This window comes from Scyliorhinus torazame, chromosome 14 (genome assembly GCF_047496885.1).
Source record: "Scyliorhinus torazame isolate Kashiwa2021f chromosome 14, sScyTor2.1, whole genome shotgun sequence".
NCBI lineage: Eukaryota > Metazoa > Chordata > Chondrichthyes > Carcharhiniformes > Scyliorhinidae > Scyliorhinus > Scyliorhinus torazame.
In genome coordinates, this window is record NC_092720.1 from 105,896,708 (window position 1) to 105,911,061 (window position 14,354).

A 14,354-nucleotide genomic window follows, 5' to 3' on the forward strand; every position below is an offset into this window, starting at 1 on the left:
GTCGGATGCGGCTGAACCACGGGTCGCCAGCTCGTGGCCTGTGTGTGCAGGGCACCCGGCCATGGCGGGTGGTATGGTTGTTTGCATGTGGTTCAGGGCGGGGTGCGAGCTGAGTACCGAGGGATATGGTTCAGTCGCCCTCTGGGTAGGAGTGGGGGGAGTACGGGTGTGCAGGATAGGGGTTGGTGCCAGTGGCATGATACTGGTTACTCACCCTGGCCACCCTGAGGAGGTTGTGCATCTTTTTCCAGCACTGCTGGCCGGTCCTGGCGGTGGGGACCACGGCGCTCATGGCCTCTGCCACCTGCGCCCAGATTTGGTGTACGGTGACGGGTGGCAGCCTCCATGCCAGCCAGCAGGGTCTCGAGCTCCCCGTTAGCGACACGGGGTGCCACTCTTCAGGGATGCCATCCTCTTGGCTGGAATGAGCGTGTATGGGATGTGGCTGTGGCTTGACAGCCTCCCGAGTGCCAATCCCGACCCTGGCCAATCGGACACCGTTATGGATTGGAATTGCACTAGTTCCATGTGGCGCCGGTGCTAGCCTGTTAACGGATCCTGAATTGCCCTGGAACTGGCGCCGCCTTTGGGGTCGTAGAACACCACCGATTCAGTCCTGGTGTCAGCATTTAGTCTCTAAATCATTAAATCCAGCCCAATGTTTTCCCGAGTCACAGTCTGCGCCATTGAGTAGATTAGAATGGAAACAAAGAACATCCCCGAAGGAATGAAAAAGAAAGTTAACGAATTATCTTTAGTTGCTGGTTGCACCTGTGTAGTACTTAGTAAAATAGTAAGATGGCTTATTCAGATCATCATCTTACTTATTCCTGATGTAAAGAAACTGGGTATAAAGGAAATTAAAATTTTACAAACCGAAACGATTTACTGTGAAGAGCAAATTTCTTTGTGATTTGTAGTTACACTTTATGATGCGACAGTAAGTGCTGAGACATAGCTGTGTTAAATTACTTTTCACCAAATTCGCTGTGGCCTCTGAGTTTTATTTTTATCTATCTCCATTTATTACATTGGACATGATTACAATGTTTCAGCTTTAAGGGTATGCATTTCTTTTGTTCTCTCGCTATAGTTGTCAGCAGAAACGTGTTCTGAAAAAAGCCGAAGACAGCATCCCATATCACCTTTACAAGCTGTTTGTGGACCGGCACAAAAACCCCCAGAGAATTGTGCCAACTCATAAATTTATTCAGTGCTTAAAGTTAAATCATTTTAATGGTAAGTATACTATCATGTCCAGTTTAGATATTTAATTTGACTTTACCTGTTGAACAAAGAGTGTGTGAAGATCTTTCTCTTTCGTGGGATGTGGGTGTCACTGGGGCCAGCATTTGTTGTCCATCCTTAATTTCCTCTGGATTGAGTGGCTTGCTAGGGCCATTACAGGGGGCAGTTAAAGGGTAATATCATCGCTGTGTATCTACAGTCACACATCGGCCAGTCCAGGTAAGGATAACAGATTTCCTTCCCTAAAGGGAAAAAAAAGTGAACCAGATGTATTTTTACAACATCAATGGTAGCTCCTTGACATCATGAATTGTACCCCAGATTTATTAATGAATTTAAATTCCACTAGCTTCCATTAGTGGAGTTTGAACCCATGTCCTCAAAGTATTAGCTTGGTCCTCTGGATTACTGGGCTAGTGCCATCATCAGGAAACCACCCTATAGGTGAATTGGACATTCTGAATTCTCCCTCCGTGTACTCGAACAGGTGCCGGAGTGTGGCGACTAGGGGATTTTCGCAGTAACCTCATTGCAGTGGTAATGTAAGCCTACTTGTGACACTAATAAAGATTATTATCATCCCCTGAAAATTTGATTAAGTCAGTTTTGAATCTGAAAATAAATGGGATAATTCTGGTTTATCAGTCAGTAAACTTGTAACAATGTTTTATTTGGAATAATGTCTTGGAAAAACACTGAAGTACACTGTTATACTGTGGCCACAACTAAGGCCAGGTTAATATTCCCCGCAATACCACTCCCCCCAAATTCCGAACCTCAGTCAATCATCTTTGTTTATTAACAACCTACATTTCACTAGCAAAATGTCTCAAGGCACTTCATAAGGATTGCCAAACAAAATATGATACCAATCGAGATAACAAGATATTAGAGCAGATGACCAAAAGCTAGGTCAAAGGTTTTACAAAGTAGAGAGATTTCATTTTGATTACATCCCTCAGCACATTATTCTCCAGGTCAAGGATCAGGCAAACATCACTCTGAGAAGGCCGATGAGAATTCCACATTCTCTTGTTTACTTATTTTCTACCCACCAAAGAAAACCCTATTTTCTCTGAGCAATATTTTCCTAATGCATTAAGTGGAATTGGGAACACCCTGTGAGAAATCATGGCCGGAGACCATTTCCTCATTGCACTGACATACAACCAAACGATCGTTGTTCATGGGTTTGTCTGGAATAGAGCACTTAACAAATAAGTCATGTGCTGAACCTGCTCCCAGGCTACCACTGTGTCTAACTATTTTTGAGAATGGAGGACTGAGAGATTGTAACAAGTGAACTGTAACCTTTTAATAATTATAAAGGAATTTAGATATCTATCAATTGTCTTTAATGTACGGTGTTCATACGTTTCAATGGTTTTGTTTACCAAATTGTCAATTTGACACTATATAATCCATATCAGGAAGTAAGTTTAAAAATTGCCACTTTGAACAATACACTGTACTCTCCTTCAAGAATTAATTAATGGAACAAGTTCTTCGTGAGCAAGACACCAGTATTAAAAGAATAGGGTTAACTGAATCTGTCTAACTCCACCCAATCTGCTTCACAGAGAAGACAGTAGCTTCAGTACACAGTGCAAATCCTTAGATTTATTACTAGGTTAAACTCTTAGTGGGTGTATTAATTTAGATCATAGAATTCTTACAGTGCAGAAGGAGGCCATTCGGCCGATCGTGTCTATACCGACCCTCTGAAAGAGTCCCTACCTAGGCCCACTTCCCTGCCCTATCCCCGTAAACCCACCTAACCTACACTTCTTTAGACTGTGGGAGGAAACTGGAGCACCCGGAGGAAACCTACACAGACACGGGGAGAACCTGTAAACTATGGGCTTTGTAATTTTATACGATCCAGTCGTATTTGTGCAATGAATGTGTGGTATTTCCGAATGTACAAGGTGTTTTATTTCTGCATTTATTTTAAGTGGGAATTCAGCTGGATGCTGAAGAGCTCTTTCGTTCCTTTTTTCATCTGTTACAAGATCAGATGAAGGAGACAGGTTTTGTAAGTATAGAAAAAATAAACCTTTTCTTTGTTTTGTCTATATTCTTTCATGGGGTGTGGGCATAGCTAGAAAGGCCAGCATTTGTTGCCCATTCCTAATTGCCCTTGAACTGAGTGGCCAGTTCAGAGGGCTGTTAACAATCAACCACATTGCTGTGTCACTGATGTCATGTGAAAATTTGGTCCCCAGACCAAATAACAATGTCAGGTTTCCTTCCCTGAAGAACATTGGTGAACCAGATGGGTTTGAATGACAATTGGTGACAGTTTCATGGTCACCATTACTGGGACCAGCTTTATATTCCAGATTTATTAATTGAATTCAAGTTCCACAAGCTGTTATGAGAATTTGAACCCAACGTCCCCAGAACATTAGCTTGGGTCTCTGGACTACTGGTCTATTACTATTATATATTGCGAGCCCATATTACTATTCTTTCATCATAGCACCGACCTGTATAAAGTTAAATATTTCAGCATGTTGTGAATTTATATTATGTTGATCAAAGAAAACATATCTCGAGATGTTCACAGTTTTTCTGTCCAAAGTTTCCTCTTCTGTGGTAAAGAGGCATGCATGGCCTTGCTAAGACAAAGACCAGTGATGGGCAGCCTGGACGAGTGAGTGGGCTGCATGAGTGACCCTCTTTCAACTCAGTGAGCCGCAAGGTTAAAATCCGATAGGTGCACTAACCATGACCCCATGAATAAGATTAAATACATTCAACACACACCTAATGATATACAGAAAATGCAAAACAATCTATATATTCATTGAACTGTCAGCAACTTCAAATAGGAGAAACAAAATTAATATTTTTGCTTACTTTACATATATTACAATTTACTCTGCTTATCAAAACTAATATCAGCTACAACTGAAAGTTATAAGATTATTAAATACATGGCTATGTGCTTTAGATATTTATTTGATTTTTATTTATTTCTCTTTATTTCTCTTTTTATTGTAATTAATACTGTAATTAATAAACTTTGTCACAACTGTTACTTAAACTTTATTATGAAGAAATCCTTACAATTATCAATAAATTGTTAAAGTAGTTAAAGATAAATGAGGAAAACCAACCAATCACTCCGCTCTCAATCTCAGTCTTTCCCATGTTAGTTTATCCTCCTGATTCCACTCTCAATCTCGCTCTTTCTCACATTTTTTTATCTACCGGCTCCTCCCTCACACTCACAAACTCCACTCTCATTCTCTCAACAAAATGTCTTGCGGGCTCCAGTCAGAACCCTGATGGGCTGCAGGTTGCCCACCGCTGTAAAAGACAGTCCATCAGTATATCATCCAAGTGGCATTCTTCATGAGCGAGTGTCAGTAAGTTACTTAGTAATGGAGGGCTGAAGGTGGGTGCGGGGGAGAGGGCATCACTGCAAAGCCCCTATCCTTACCAATGGCACAAGCCCATTCAAGTAGGTTTCACTCCATAGTGATTGGAGTGAAATCAATTTCCGTCATCTGTCAAGGCCCCGTAACGGATACCAATACCCTGCTACCAAATAAATATTTTAATGCTGGCAAGCAAAGAGATAGCAAGTTCTCAAGTGTGTGAAACTGGAACTGGCTGTAACTTCAGGATTTACCACATTAGCAGATTAACGGCACGGTAGCACAGTGATTAGCACTGTTGTTTCACAGCACTAGGGACCCGGGTTCGATTCCCGGCTTTGGTCTCTGTCTGTGTGGAGTCTGCACGTTCTCCCTGTGTCTGCGTGGGTTTTGTCCGGGTGCTCCGGTTTCCTCCTACAGGTCCCGGAAGACGTGCAGTTAGGTGAATTCTCCCTCAGTATACCCGAACAGGCGCCGGAGTGCGATGACTACGGGATTTTCACAGTAACTTCATTGCAGTGTTAATATAAATAAGCCTACTTGAAGCTATAGTAATAATAAAGATTATTTATAATGCAGAAATCTTGAAGTTCAAATTTCTCATTCACAGCTCTGCCACAGGCTGTGTCAAATTAAGCCTTGTTCAATTAGATGCAACTAGGGGCCAGATCGTCTGATGCCTACAATGAATATTGAGACATCGTCACTGTTCTGCTTTGGGATCCTTTGGAAGCCCTGACCTGTACTCAGTGTAGACTTGGGTCTATTAGGCAATACTTTTTTAAAAAAATGTATTTTATTACAAACATGTATCAAAACAGGTTTCAACAAATAAACACCCCGGGAAACATACTTCCCAGCAATGAACCATACAGTCTGTACAGATTTTTCCCCTTTTTCGCCCCCTCTCCCCCGCGACGAACAGCCTGTCAAACACGGTCACAAACATCACCCACCTTTCCTCAAACCCCCCCTCTTAAGATCCTCCCTAGCCTCCTCCACCAGCTTCGTTAAGTTCCACTTATGGAGCCCCGCCCATTCCCTCACGACCTGAATCCCCAATTACCTAAACCTATCCCTCTCTATTGTAAATGGCATCCCCCTAAATTAGCCCGCTCTGCCAGCTCATTCACCGGGAATATCTCGCTTTTCCCTACATTCAGCTTGTACCCTGAGAACCCTCCAAACCTCCCCAGCAGGCCCATAATCCTTCCCATACTCTCCAATGGATCCAAAACCTACAGCAAGAGCACAGTACGAAGTCTTACAACACCAGGTTAAAGTCCAACGGGTTTGTTTCGATGTCACTAGCTTTCGGAGCGCTGCTCCTTCCTCAGGTGAATGAAGAGGTCTGTTCCAGAAACACATATATAGACAAATTCAAAGATGCCAAACAATGCTTGGAATGCGAGCATTGGCAGGTGATTAAATCTTTACAGATCCAGAGATGGGGTAACCCCAGGTTAAAGAGGTGTGAATTGTACCAAGCCAGGACAGTTAGTAGGATTTCGCAGGCCAGATGGTGGGGGATGAATGTAATGCGACATGAATCCCAGGTCCCGGTTGAGGCCGCACTCATGTGTGCGGAACTTGGCTATAAGTTTCTGCTCGGCGATTCTGCGTTGTCGCGGGTCCTGAAGGCCGCCTTGGAGAACGCTCACCCCGAGATGTCACAATGGACATCTCGGCACTCTACACCAGCATCCCCCATGACGACGGCATTGCTGCAACAGCCTCAGTACTCAACACCGACAACTGCCAATCTCCAGACGCAATTCTGCAACTCATCCGCTTCATTCTGGATCACAACGTCTTCACCTTCGACAACAAGTTCTTCATCCAGACGCACGGAACAGCCATGGGGACCAAATTCGCACCCCAATACGCCAACATCTTCATGCACAAGTTTGAACAGGACCTACTCACCGCACAGGACCTTCAACCGATGTTATACACCAGATACATCGATGACATTTTTTTCCTTTGGACCCACGGCGAAGAATCACTGAAACGACTACACGATGACATTAATAAGTTCCATCCAACCATCAGACTCACCATGGACTACTCTCCAAAATCAGTTGCATTCTTGGACACACTCGTCTCCATCAAGGACGGTCACCTCAGCACTTCGCTTTACCGCAAACCTACGGATAACCTCATGATGCTCCACTTCTCCAGCTTCCACCCTAAACACATTAAAGAAGCCATCCCCTATGGACAAGCGCTCCGTATACACAGGATCTGCTCAGGCGAGGAGGAGCGTAACAGACATCTACAGACGTTGAAAGATGCCCTCGTACGAACGGGATATGGCACGCGACTCATCGATCGACAGTTCCAACGCGCCACAGCGAAAAACCGGACCGACCTCCTCAGAAGACAAACATGGGACACAACCGACAGAATACCCTTCGTCGTCCAGTACTTCCCCGGAGCGGAGAAACTACGTCATCTTCTTCACAGCCTTCAACACGTCATTGATGATGATGAACATCTTGCCAAGGTCATCCCCACACCCCCACTACTTGCCTTCAAACAACCGCGCAACCTCAAACGAACCATTGTTTGCAGCAAACTACCCAGTCTTCAGAACAGTGACCACGACACCACACAACCCTGTCATGGCAATCTCTGCAAGACGTGCCAGATCATCGACATGGATACCACTATTACACGTGAGAACACCACCCACCAAGTACGCGGTACATACTCGTGCGACTCGGCCAACGTTGTCTACCTCATACGCTGCAGGAAAGGATGTCCCGAAGCGTGGTACGTTGGCGAGACCATGCAGACGCTGCGACAACGAATGAACGGACATCGCGCAACAATCACCAGGCAGGAATGTTCCCTTCCAGTCGGGGAACACTTCAGCAGTCAAGGGCATTCAGCCTCTGATCTCCGGGTAAGCGTTCTCCAAGGCGGCCTTCAGGACCCGCGACAACGCAGAATCGCCGAGCAGAAACTTATAGCCAAGTTCCGCACACATGAGTGCGGCCTCAACCGGGACCTGGGATTCATGTCGCATTACATTCATCCCCCACCATCTGGCCTGCGAAATCCTACTAACTGTCCTGGCTTGGTACAATTCACACCCCTTTAACCTGGGGTTACCCCATCTCTGGATCTGTAAAGATTTAATCACCTGCTAATGCTCGCATTCCAAGCATTGTTTGGCATCTTTGAATTTGTCTATATATGTGTTTCTGGAACAGACCTCTTCATTCACCTGAGGAAGGAGCAGCGCTCCGAAAGCTAGTGACATCGAAACAAACCTGTTGGACTTTAACCTGGTGTTGTAAGACTTCGTACTGTGCTCACCCCAGTCCAACGCCGGCATCTCCACATCATGGCTACAGCAAGAGGTCATCTGCATTGAGCGACACCCGATGCTCCGTCAGTCCCCTCATAATCCCTTGCCACTCTGCCGATCCCCTGAGAGCCATCGGCAATGGCTCTATGGCCAGTGCAAACAGCAGCGGTGACAGCGGGCACCCTGCCTCGTACCCCTGTGTAAGTCAAAGCTTCGTGAGCTCATACCATTCATCCTCACCCTCGCCCTTGGTGCCACATACAGCAACCGTACCCATGCCACAAATCTCGGCCCAAACCCAAACCTTCCCGAAACCTCGAACAAGTACCGCCACTCCACCCGATCAAATGCCTTCTCCGCATCCATAGACACTACCACCTCCGGTATCAGAGCCCCCGACGGATTCATCACCACATTCAACAGCCGTCTTATATTACTCGCGTGCTGCCTGCCCTTCATGTAGCCTGTTTGATCTTCTGCCGCCACCCCGGGGAGACACACTTCCATCCTCTCCCCCAGCAACTTAGCCAAGACTTTTACATCCGTGTTCAATAGTGATATAGGCCTATATGACCCTATTAGGCAGTATTTGCCCTATTACATATATTGTGCTGCTGTTGATTTCTGGTGTAGATCATCACCCTCCCCACCTGCACCCCTCCTCCCCAACCCATCTTCACTAGACCCCCCCCCCCCCCTCCCCCAAGTAAAACCGTTAGACCTTTAAAAAATTAACTTAACATGGCAGCTGAAGCCATGAAAAAGGACGTGGCCTCTCCACTGGTCCTCTTTGTCAGTGCCCTCTGCATGGCTGTGTCTAAGGATCGCTGCTGCAGCCAGAACAGGGGCGATAAAGATAGGGTTGCATCTTCACAGTCAATGCCAATCGCCCCAGCATCGCTACTGAATAGAAGATCTGCCCTAGATTTTTAATGATAACCTGAGTACTAGCTATTGTTAAACAACTGACCTGGTCCTGAAAAACTAATTTTAGGTTTGTGGAATGTTCTAAGTGTTTCCATTCTGATTAGTTCCTAGATTTTGGAAAATTAGATGTTTTAACATAATCAACATCAATAATTAAAATACATTCATGATATTTCAACTTCAATGTTAATCCATGTGTATAATCCCAATATTTAATTTCTCTCTATAAAAGAAAATAATGTGATTTGGTTTTAGTGCTTTTCATTTCCTGAATTACTGTCTATAAGACGCAGTTCATCTGATTGGATGTGGGGGTAACCTGGCGACATCAGTGTCTCGATGGTGGAAATTCCTATTGTAGTTGCACTGCGAGAGAGTTGACGTTCTGACAACACAGACTGCGGGATCTCTCCGCATAGCTTTCCTCAAGATCCATGGTGACTGTCGTCGCTTTGCCACTGACTGCAAATGCCAGGCCATGGCAGCAAGTTTGCAATGGTGCTGGGAGAGAATTGAAAACTGAAGTATATTAATACACTACTTTGTTTTATATTTATCTTTCTACAGATCGAAGCTGTTAATGACCTTCATATGGTAACCATTGAGGAATTTAATAGTTGTCGAAAATGCAAACATGAATTTAAGCAGGTTGAATACATGCTCACTATTCCTCTTTCGCTTTGTGACACTTCAGGGAAATCTTATGAGACAATAGTAAGTGTTATTTTTTAAATCCCATTTGGATCGGAGATTATATGTTTCAGTATTAATTCTTTAATATTCTCTGAAGTATTTTCATTCATAAAACTACTCTTAATGGAGTTGTATGTGGAGTCTAACAGAGAACCCTTTCATGGTTTGATTTGGTAACTGGAACAAAATTCTAATCCCAGTCCTGACTTGCTTTAGTTTAGAATGGCTTTGCCTAACCTTGATAGTTTAGGAAGTTGTTTAATAATCGAGCATCATGTCACAAATGGGGTGGGGGGGTAGATTTATCAGTGGCTGAATTCCAATAAATTCTGAAATCTAGATGTTAGGAATGATCACATTGACCTCAAAATCAGTACTTACACAGATCTAAGTATACTTTTGCACACTTTCTGCAAAGCTAAACTCTATAAGGCCAAAACAACCAATTATCTCAAAATGTGAACGCCTTCTTTACATTTTATTAATTCAAGGGATGTGGATTTCGCTAACTAGACCAGCATTCATACCCATCCCTAATTGTCTTTGAGAACAAAGAACAATGCAACACAGGAACAGGCCATTCGGCCCTCCAAGCCTGTACTGGTCATGATACCACCCTTGGCCAAAACCCTCAGCACTTCCTAGTGCCCCATCCCTCTCTCCCCATCCTATCCGTGTATTTGTCACGATGCCTTTTGAACGCCATTAATGTATCTGCTTCCACAACCTCCCCTGTCAGCACGTTCCAGGCACTCACCACCCTCTGTGTATAAAAAAAAAACTGCCTCGCACATCCTCTCTAAACTTTGCCCCACGGACCTTAAACCTATGCCCCTAGTGACTGACTCCTCCACCCTGGGAAAGAGTGCCTGTCCATCCACTCTATCCATGCCTCTCTTAATCTTGTCGACCTCTATCAGGTCACCCTTCAACCTCCATCGTTCTAATGAAAACAGTCTGAGTCTATACAGCCTGTCTACATAGCTAACATCATCCAGACCAGACAATATCCTGGTACATATCCTCTGCACCCTCTCCAACGCCTCCACATCCTTTTGTAGTATGGCAACCAGAATTGTGCGCAATATTCCAAGTGCGGCCTTACCCACGTTCTATGCAACTGTAGGGTGACTTGCCAGTTTTTATATTCGATGCCCTGTCATTCCATATGCTTTCTTGACTACCTTATCCACTTGTGCTGCCACTTTTAAAGATCTGTGGACCTGTGTGCCCAGATCTCTCTGACTTTCTATATTTCTAAGAGTTTTGCCATTTACTGTATATTTCCCCATTATGTTAGGCCTACCAAAATACATTACCTCACATTTAGCACACTGGGCTAAATCGCTGGCTTTCAAAGCAGACCAAGGCAGGCCAGCAGCACGGTTCGATTCCCATACCAGCCTCCCCGAACAGGCGCCGGAATGTGGTGACTAGGGGCTTTTCACAGTAACTTCATTGAAGCCTACTCGTGACAATAAGCAATTTTCATTTCATTTCATTTCATTTGTCTGGATTAAACTCCATTTGCCATTTCTCTGCCCAAGTCTCCAACCTATCCTCTGACAATCCTCAACACTATCTCCACCAACCTTGGTGTCATTCGCAAACTTACCAATCAGACCAGCTACATTTTCCTCCAAATCGTTTATGTATACTACAAACAGCAAAGGTCCCAGCACAGATCCCTGTGGAACACCACTAGCCACAGAAAAACACCTTTCTACTGCTACCCTCTGCCTTCTGTGACCAAGCCAGTTCTGTATCCATCTTGCCACCTCACCTCTGATCCTGTGTGACTTCACCTTTTCGCACCAGTCTGCCATGAGGCACCTTGTCAAAGGCTTTACTGAAGTCCATGGAAACAACATCCACCGCCCTCCTCTCATCAATCACCTTTGTCACCTCCTCAGAAAACTCGATCAAGTTCATGAGGCACAACCTCCCTTCACTAAACCATGCTGCCTATCGCTGATGAGTCCATTCAGCTGGTGGTGAGCTGCGTTTTTGAACTGTTGCAAACCATGTGGTGTAGGTGCACCCACTGAGCTGTTAGGGAGGGAGTTCCAGGATTATGACCAGTGACAGTGAAGGAACAACAATATATTTCTAAGACAGAATGGTGAGTGACTTGAAGGGTAACTGCCAGTGGTGATGTTTCCATGTATCTACTGCCCTTGTCCTTCTAGGTAGTAGCAGTTATGGGTTTGAAAGGTGCTGTCTAAGGAGACTTGGTGAGTTGCTGCAGTGCATCTTATAGATGGTGCACATTGTTGCTACCGTGTGTTAGTGATAGAGGGAGTGAATGTTTGTAGAAGGGGTGCCAATCAAGCAGGCAACTTTGTCCTGGATAGTGTCGAGCTTCTTGAGTTTTGTTAGAGCTGCACTCATCCAGACAAATGGGGAGTATTCCATCACACTTATACCTTGTAGGTGATGGACAAGCTTTGAGGAGTCAGGAGGTGAGTTACTCGCTGCGGGATTCGTAGCCACTGACCTTCTCTTGTTGCCACAGTATTTGTATTGCTAGTCCAGTTCAGTTTCTGGCAATGGTTACCTCCAGAATATTGATAATGAACGATACAATGATGAACATGGACTGCTTCTTATTTGAGGAGTTGCAAATGGTGCTGAACATTGTGCAACCATCAGCGAACACCCCCATTTTTAACCTTATAGTGGAAGGCAGGTGATTGGTGAAGCAGCTAATGATGTTTGGGTCTGGGACACTACCCAGAGGAACCTCTACAGAGGTGTCCTGGAGTTAAGATGACTGAACTCCAACAGCCACAACCATCTTCCTTTGTGCCAGGTAATGACCCTAACCAGCAGAGAGCTTTCCCCTGATTCACATTGGGGGAATTCTCCCCCTCCCCAGCTGAGTGTTTCTCGGCAGCAAGCCGTCTCTGGCAACGGGATTCTTCGTTCCGCCGCTGGCCAATAGGATTTCCCATTGTAGCCACCCCAAGCCGCCGAGAAACCTGCGGGCGGGAGTACGCTGCCGGTGGGAACGGAGATTTCACCCCATTGACCTCAGTTTTGCTCGGGTCGTTTGTTGCCACACTTGGTCAAATGCTGCTTTAATATCGGGGGCAATCATTCTCACCTCACTTCTTGAGTTCAGCTCTTTTGTCCCTGTTTGAACCAAGGCTGTAATGAGGTCAGGTTCTGAGTGACACTTGCGGAACCCAAACTGAACATTAGCAAGTAAATTATTAATAAGTAAGTGATGATTTATTGCACTGTTGTTGACCCCTCCCATCACTTTACTGATGTCATGAGTAGACTGATGGGGCAGTAATTGACTGGGTTGGATTTGTCTTGTTTTTTGTGTACAATTTTCCACAATGATGGTTAGATGCCAGTGTTGTAGCTTCTCTTCAATTATTGATTTTTCCAAAAACTAAGAAATAGCTTGATCTAAACCAGTGTTTTTCAAACTTTATTTTTTCCCGGGACCCACTTTTGCCAACTGACTGCTCCTTACGACTCACGCCGGCCGACTCATGAGAGCCAATTACTTTGACGAGCTGGAGTCATAGGAATGTTCAAGGGCAAAATTACTTTCTGCATCAGGGATAGGCAAGGCTATTCGCCACCCTTCTAATTCAGGCTACATCATCCCGAGATCTCATTGCTGTTAGGTCTTTACACTTAAGATACCTGGACAGCCCCATGTTAACTTCTCTTTCGTGGTCTCATTCACACAGCTCAATAGGCCCGTCTCCTTCTGTCTCATCACACACACCGAAGACTGGGATCAATTCAGAATCCAGCAAAGGAAGACTAAAAAGATAATAAAGAGAGAGAAAATAAATGAAGAGGAAAAACTAGCGAGGAATATAAAAACTGACAATAAGAACTTCTTCAAATATATGAAAAGGAAGAGAGAGGACAAAGTCAACATAGGTCACTTGGAAAATGAATCTGGGGGGTAAAATAAAGGAATATCCAACGGTGTTTTTTTTTCAGTATATTAAGGGCAGGAGGTTGACCGGGGTAAGAGTAGGGTTCATTAGGGACCAACGTGGCAATTTATGTCTGGATAAGGAAGATATAGGTGAGGTTTTAAATGAGTACTTTGCATCTGTGTTCACTCCAGAGAAGAATGATGTAGGTATAGAAATCAGGGAGCTGCATCGTGATTTACTTGAATGACTTAATATTGAGAGGGAGGAGATATTAAGTTTTAATGGGGCTAAAAATGGATAAATCCCTGGGGCCAGATGTGATGTATCCCTGGTTGTTGTGGGAGGCAAGGAAGGAGACTGTAGCGGCTCTGACAAAAATTTTCAAATCTTCTCTAGTCACAGGAGAGGTGCCAGAGGATTGGAGGACAGCTAATGTTGTGCCATTATTCAAGAAGTGAAGTCGGGATGAACCAGGAAATTACAGGCCAGTGAGCCGAACGTCAGTGGTAGGGGAAGTACTGGAAAAACTCTGAGCGACAGAATTAATTTTCATTTGGAGAGGCAAGGATTAATCAAAGATAATGAAGAATGGTTTTGTCAAAGGGAGATCATGGCCGGGGTTCTCCGACCCGGTGCCCCGACGCCGGCGTCCGCATTCTCCGGCGCCGTTTTTCGGGCGCCTGCGGGATTCCCGCCGCGCCGTTTGGGGGCCGTTGATAGCGGCTGCCCATGGCCCCGATGGGCCAAGTGCCGACGACGAGTTTGGCCCAGTCCCGTCGGCGTGGATTACTCACCTTACTCATGGCGGGACCTGGAAGGTAAGTGTGCAGGGGCCGTCCTAGGAAAAGGGGACTTTACTCCGCGCCGTGCCCC

The 14,354-nt window shown here is 45.0% G+C and overlaps 1 protein-coding gene across 2 annotated transcripts in view; it reads left to right on the plus strand.

Annotated features, from left to right (window-relative positions):
* Positions 1 to 14,354, plus strand: part of LOC140389936 (ubl carboxyl-terminal hydrolase 18-like) — a 112,863-nt gene that overhangs the window by 60,356 nt on the left and 38,153 nt on the right. For both annotated transcript variants that reach the window (XM_072474596.1, XM_072474595.1), the window contains 3 exons: positions 1,094 to 1,239; positions 3,204 to 3,283; positions 9,445 to 9,591. In XM_072474596.1, the coding sequence (XP_072330697.1) occupies positions 1,094 to 1,239; positions 3,204 to 3,283; positions 9,445 to 9,591 (373 nt within the window). The remainder of the gene's footprint in view (positions 1 to 1,093; positions 1,240 to 3,203; positions 3,284 to 9,444; positions 9,592 to 14,354) is intronic.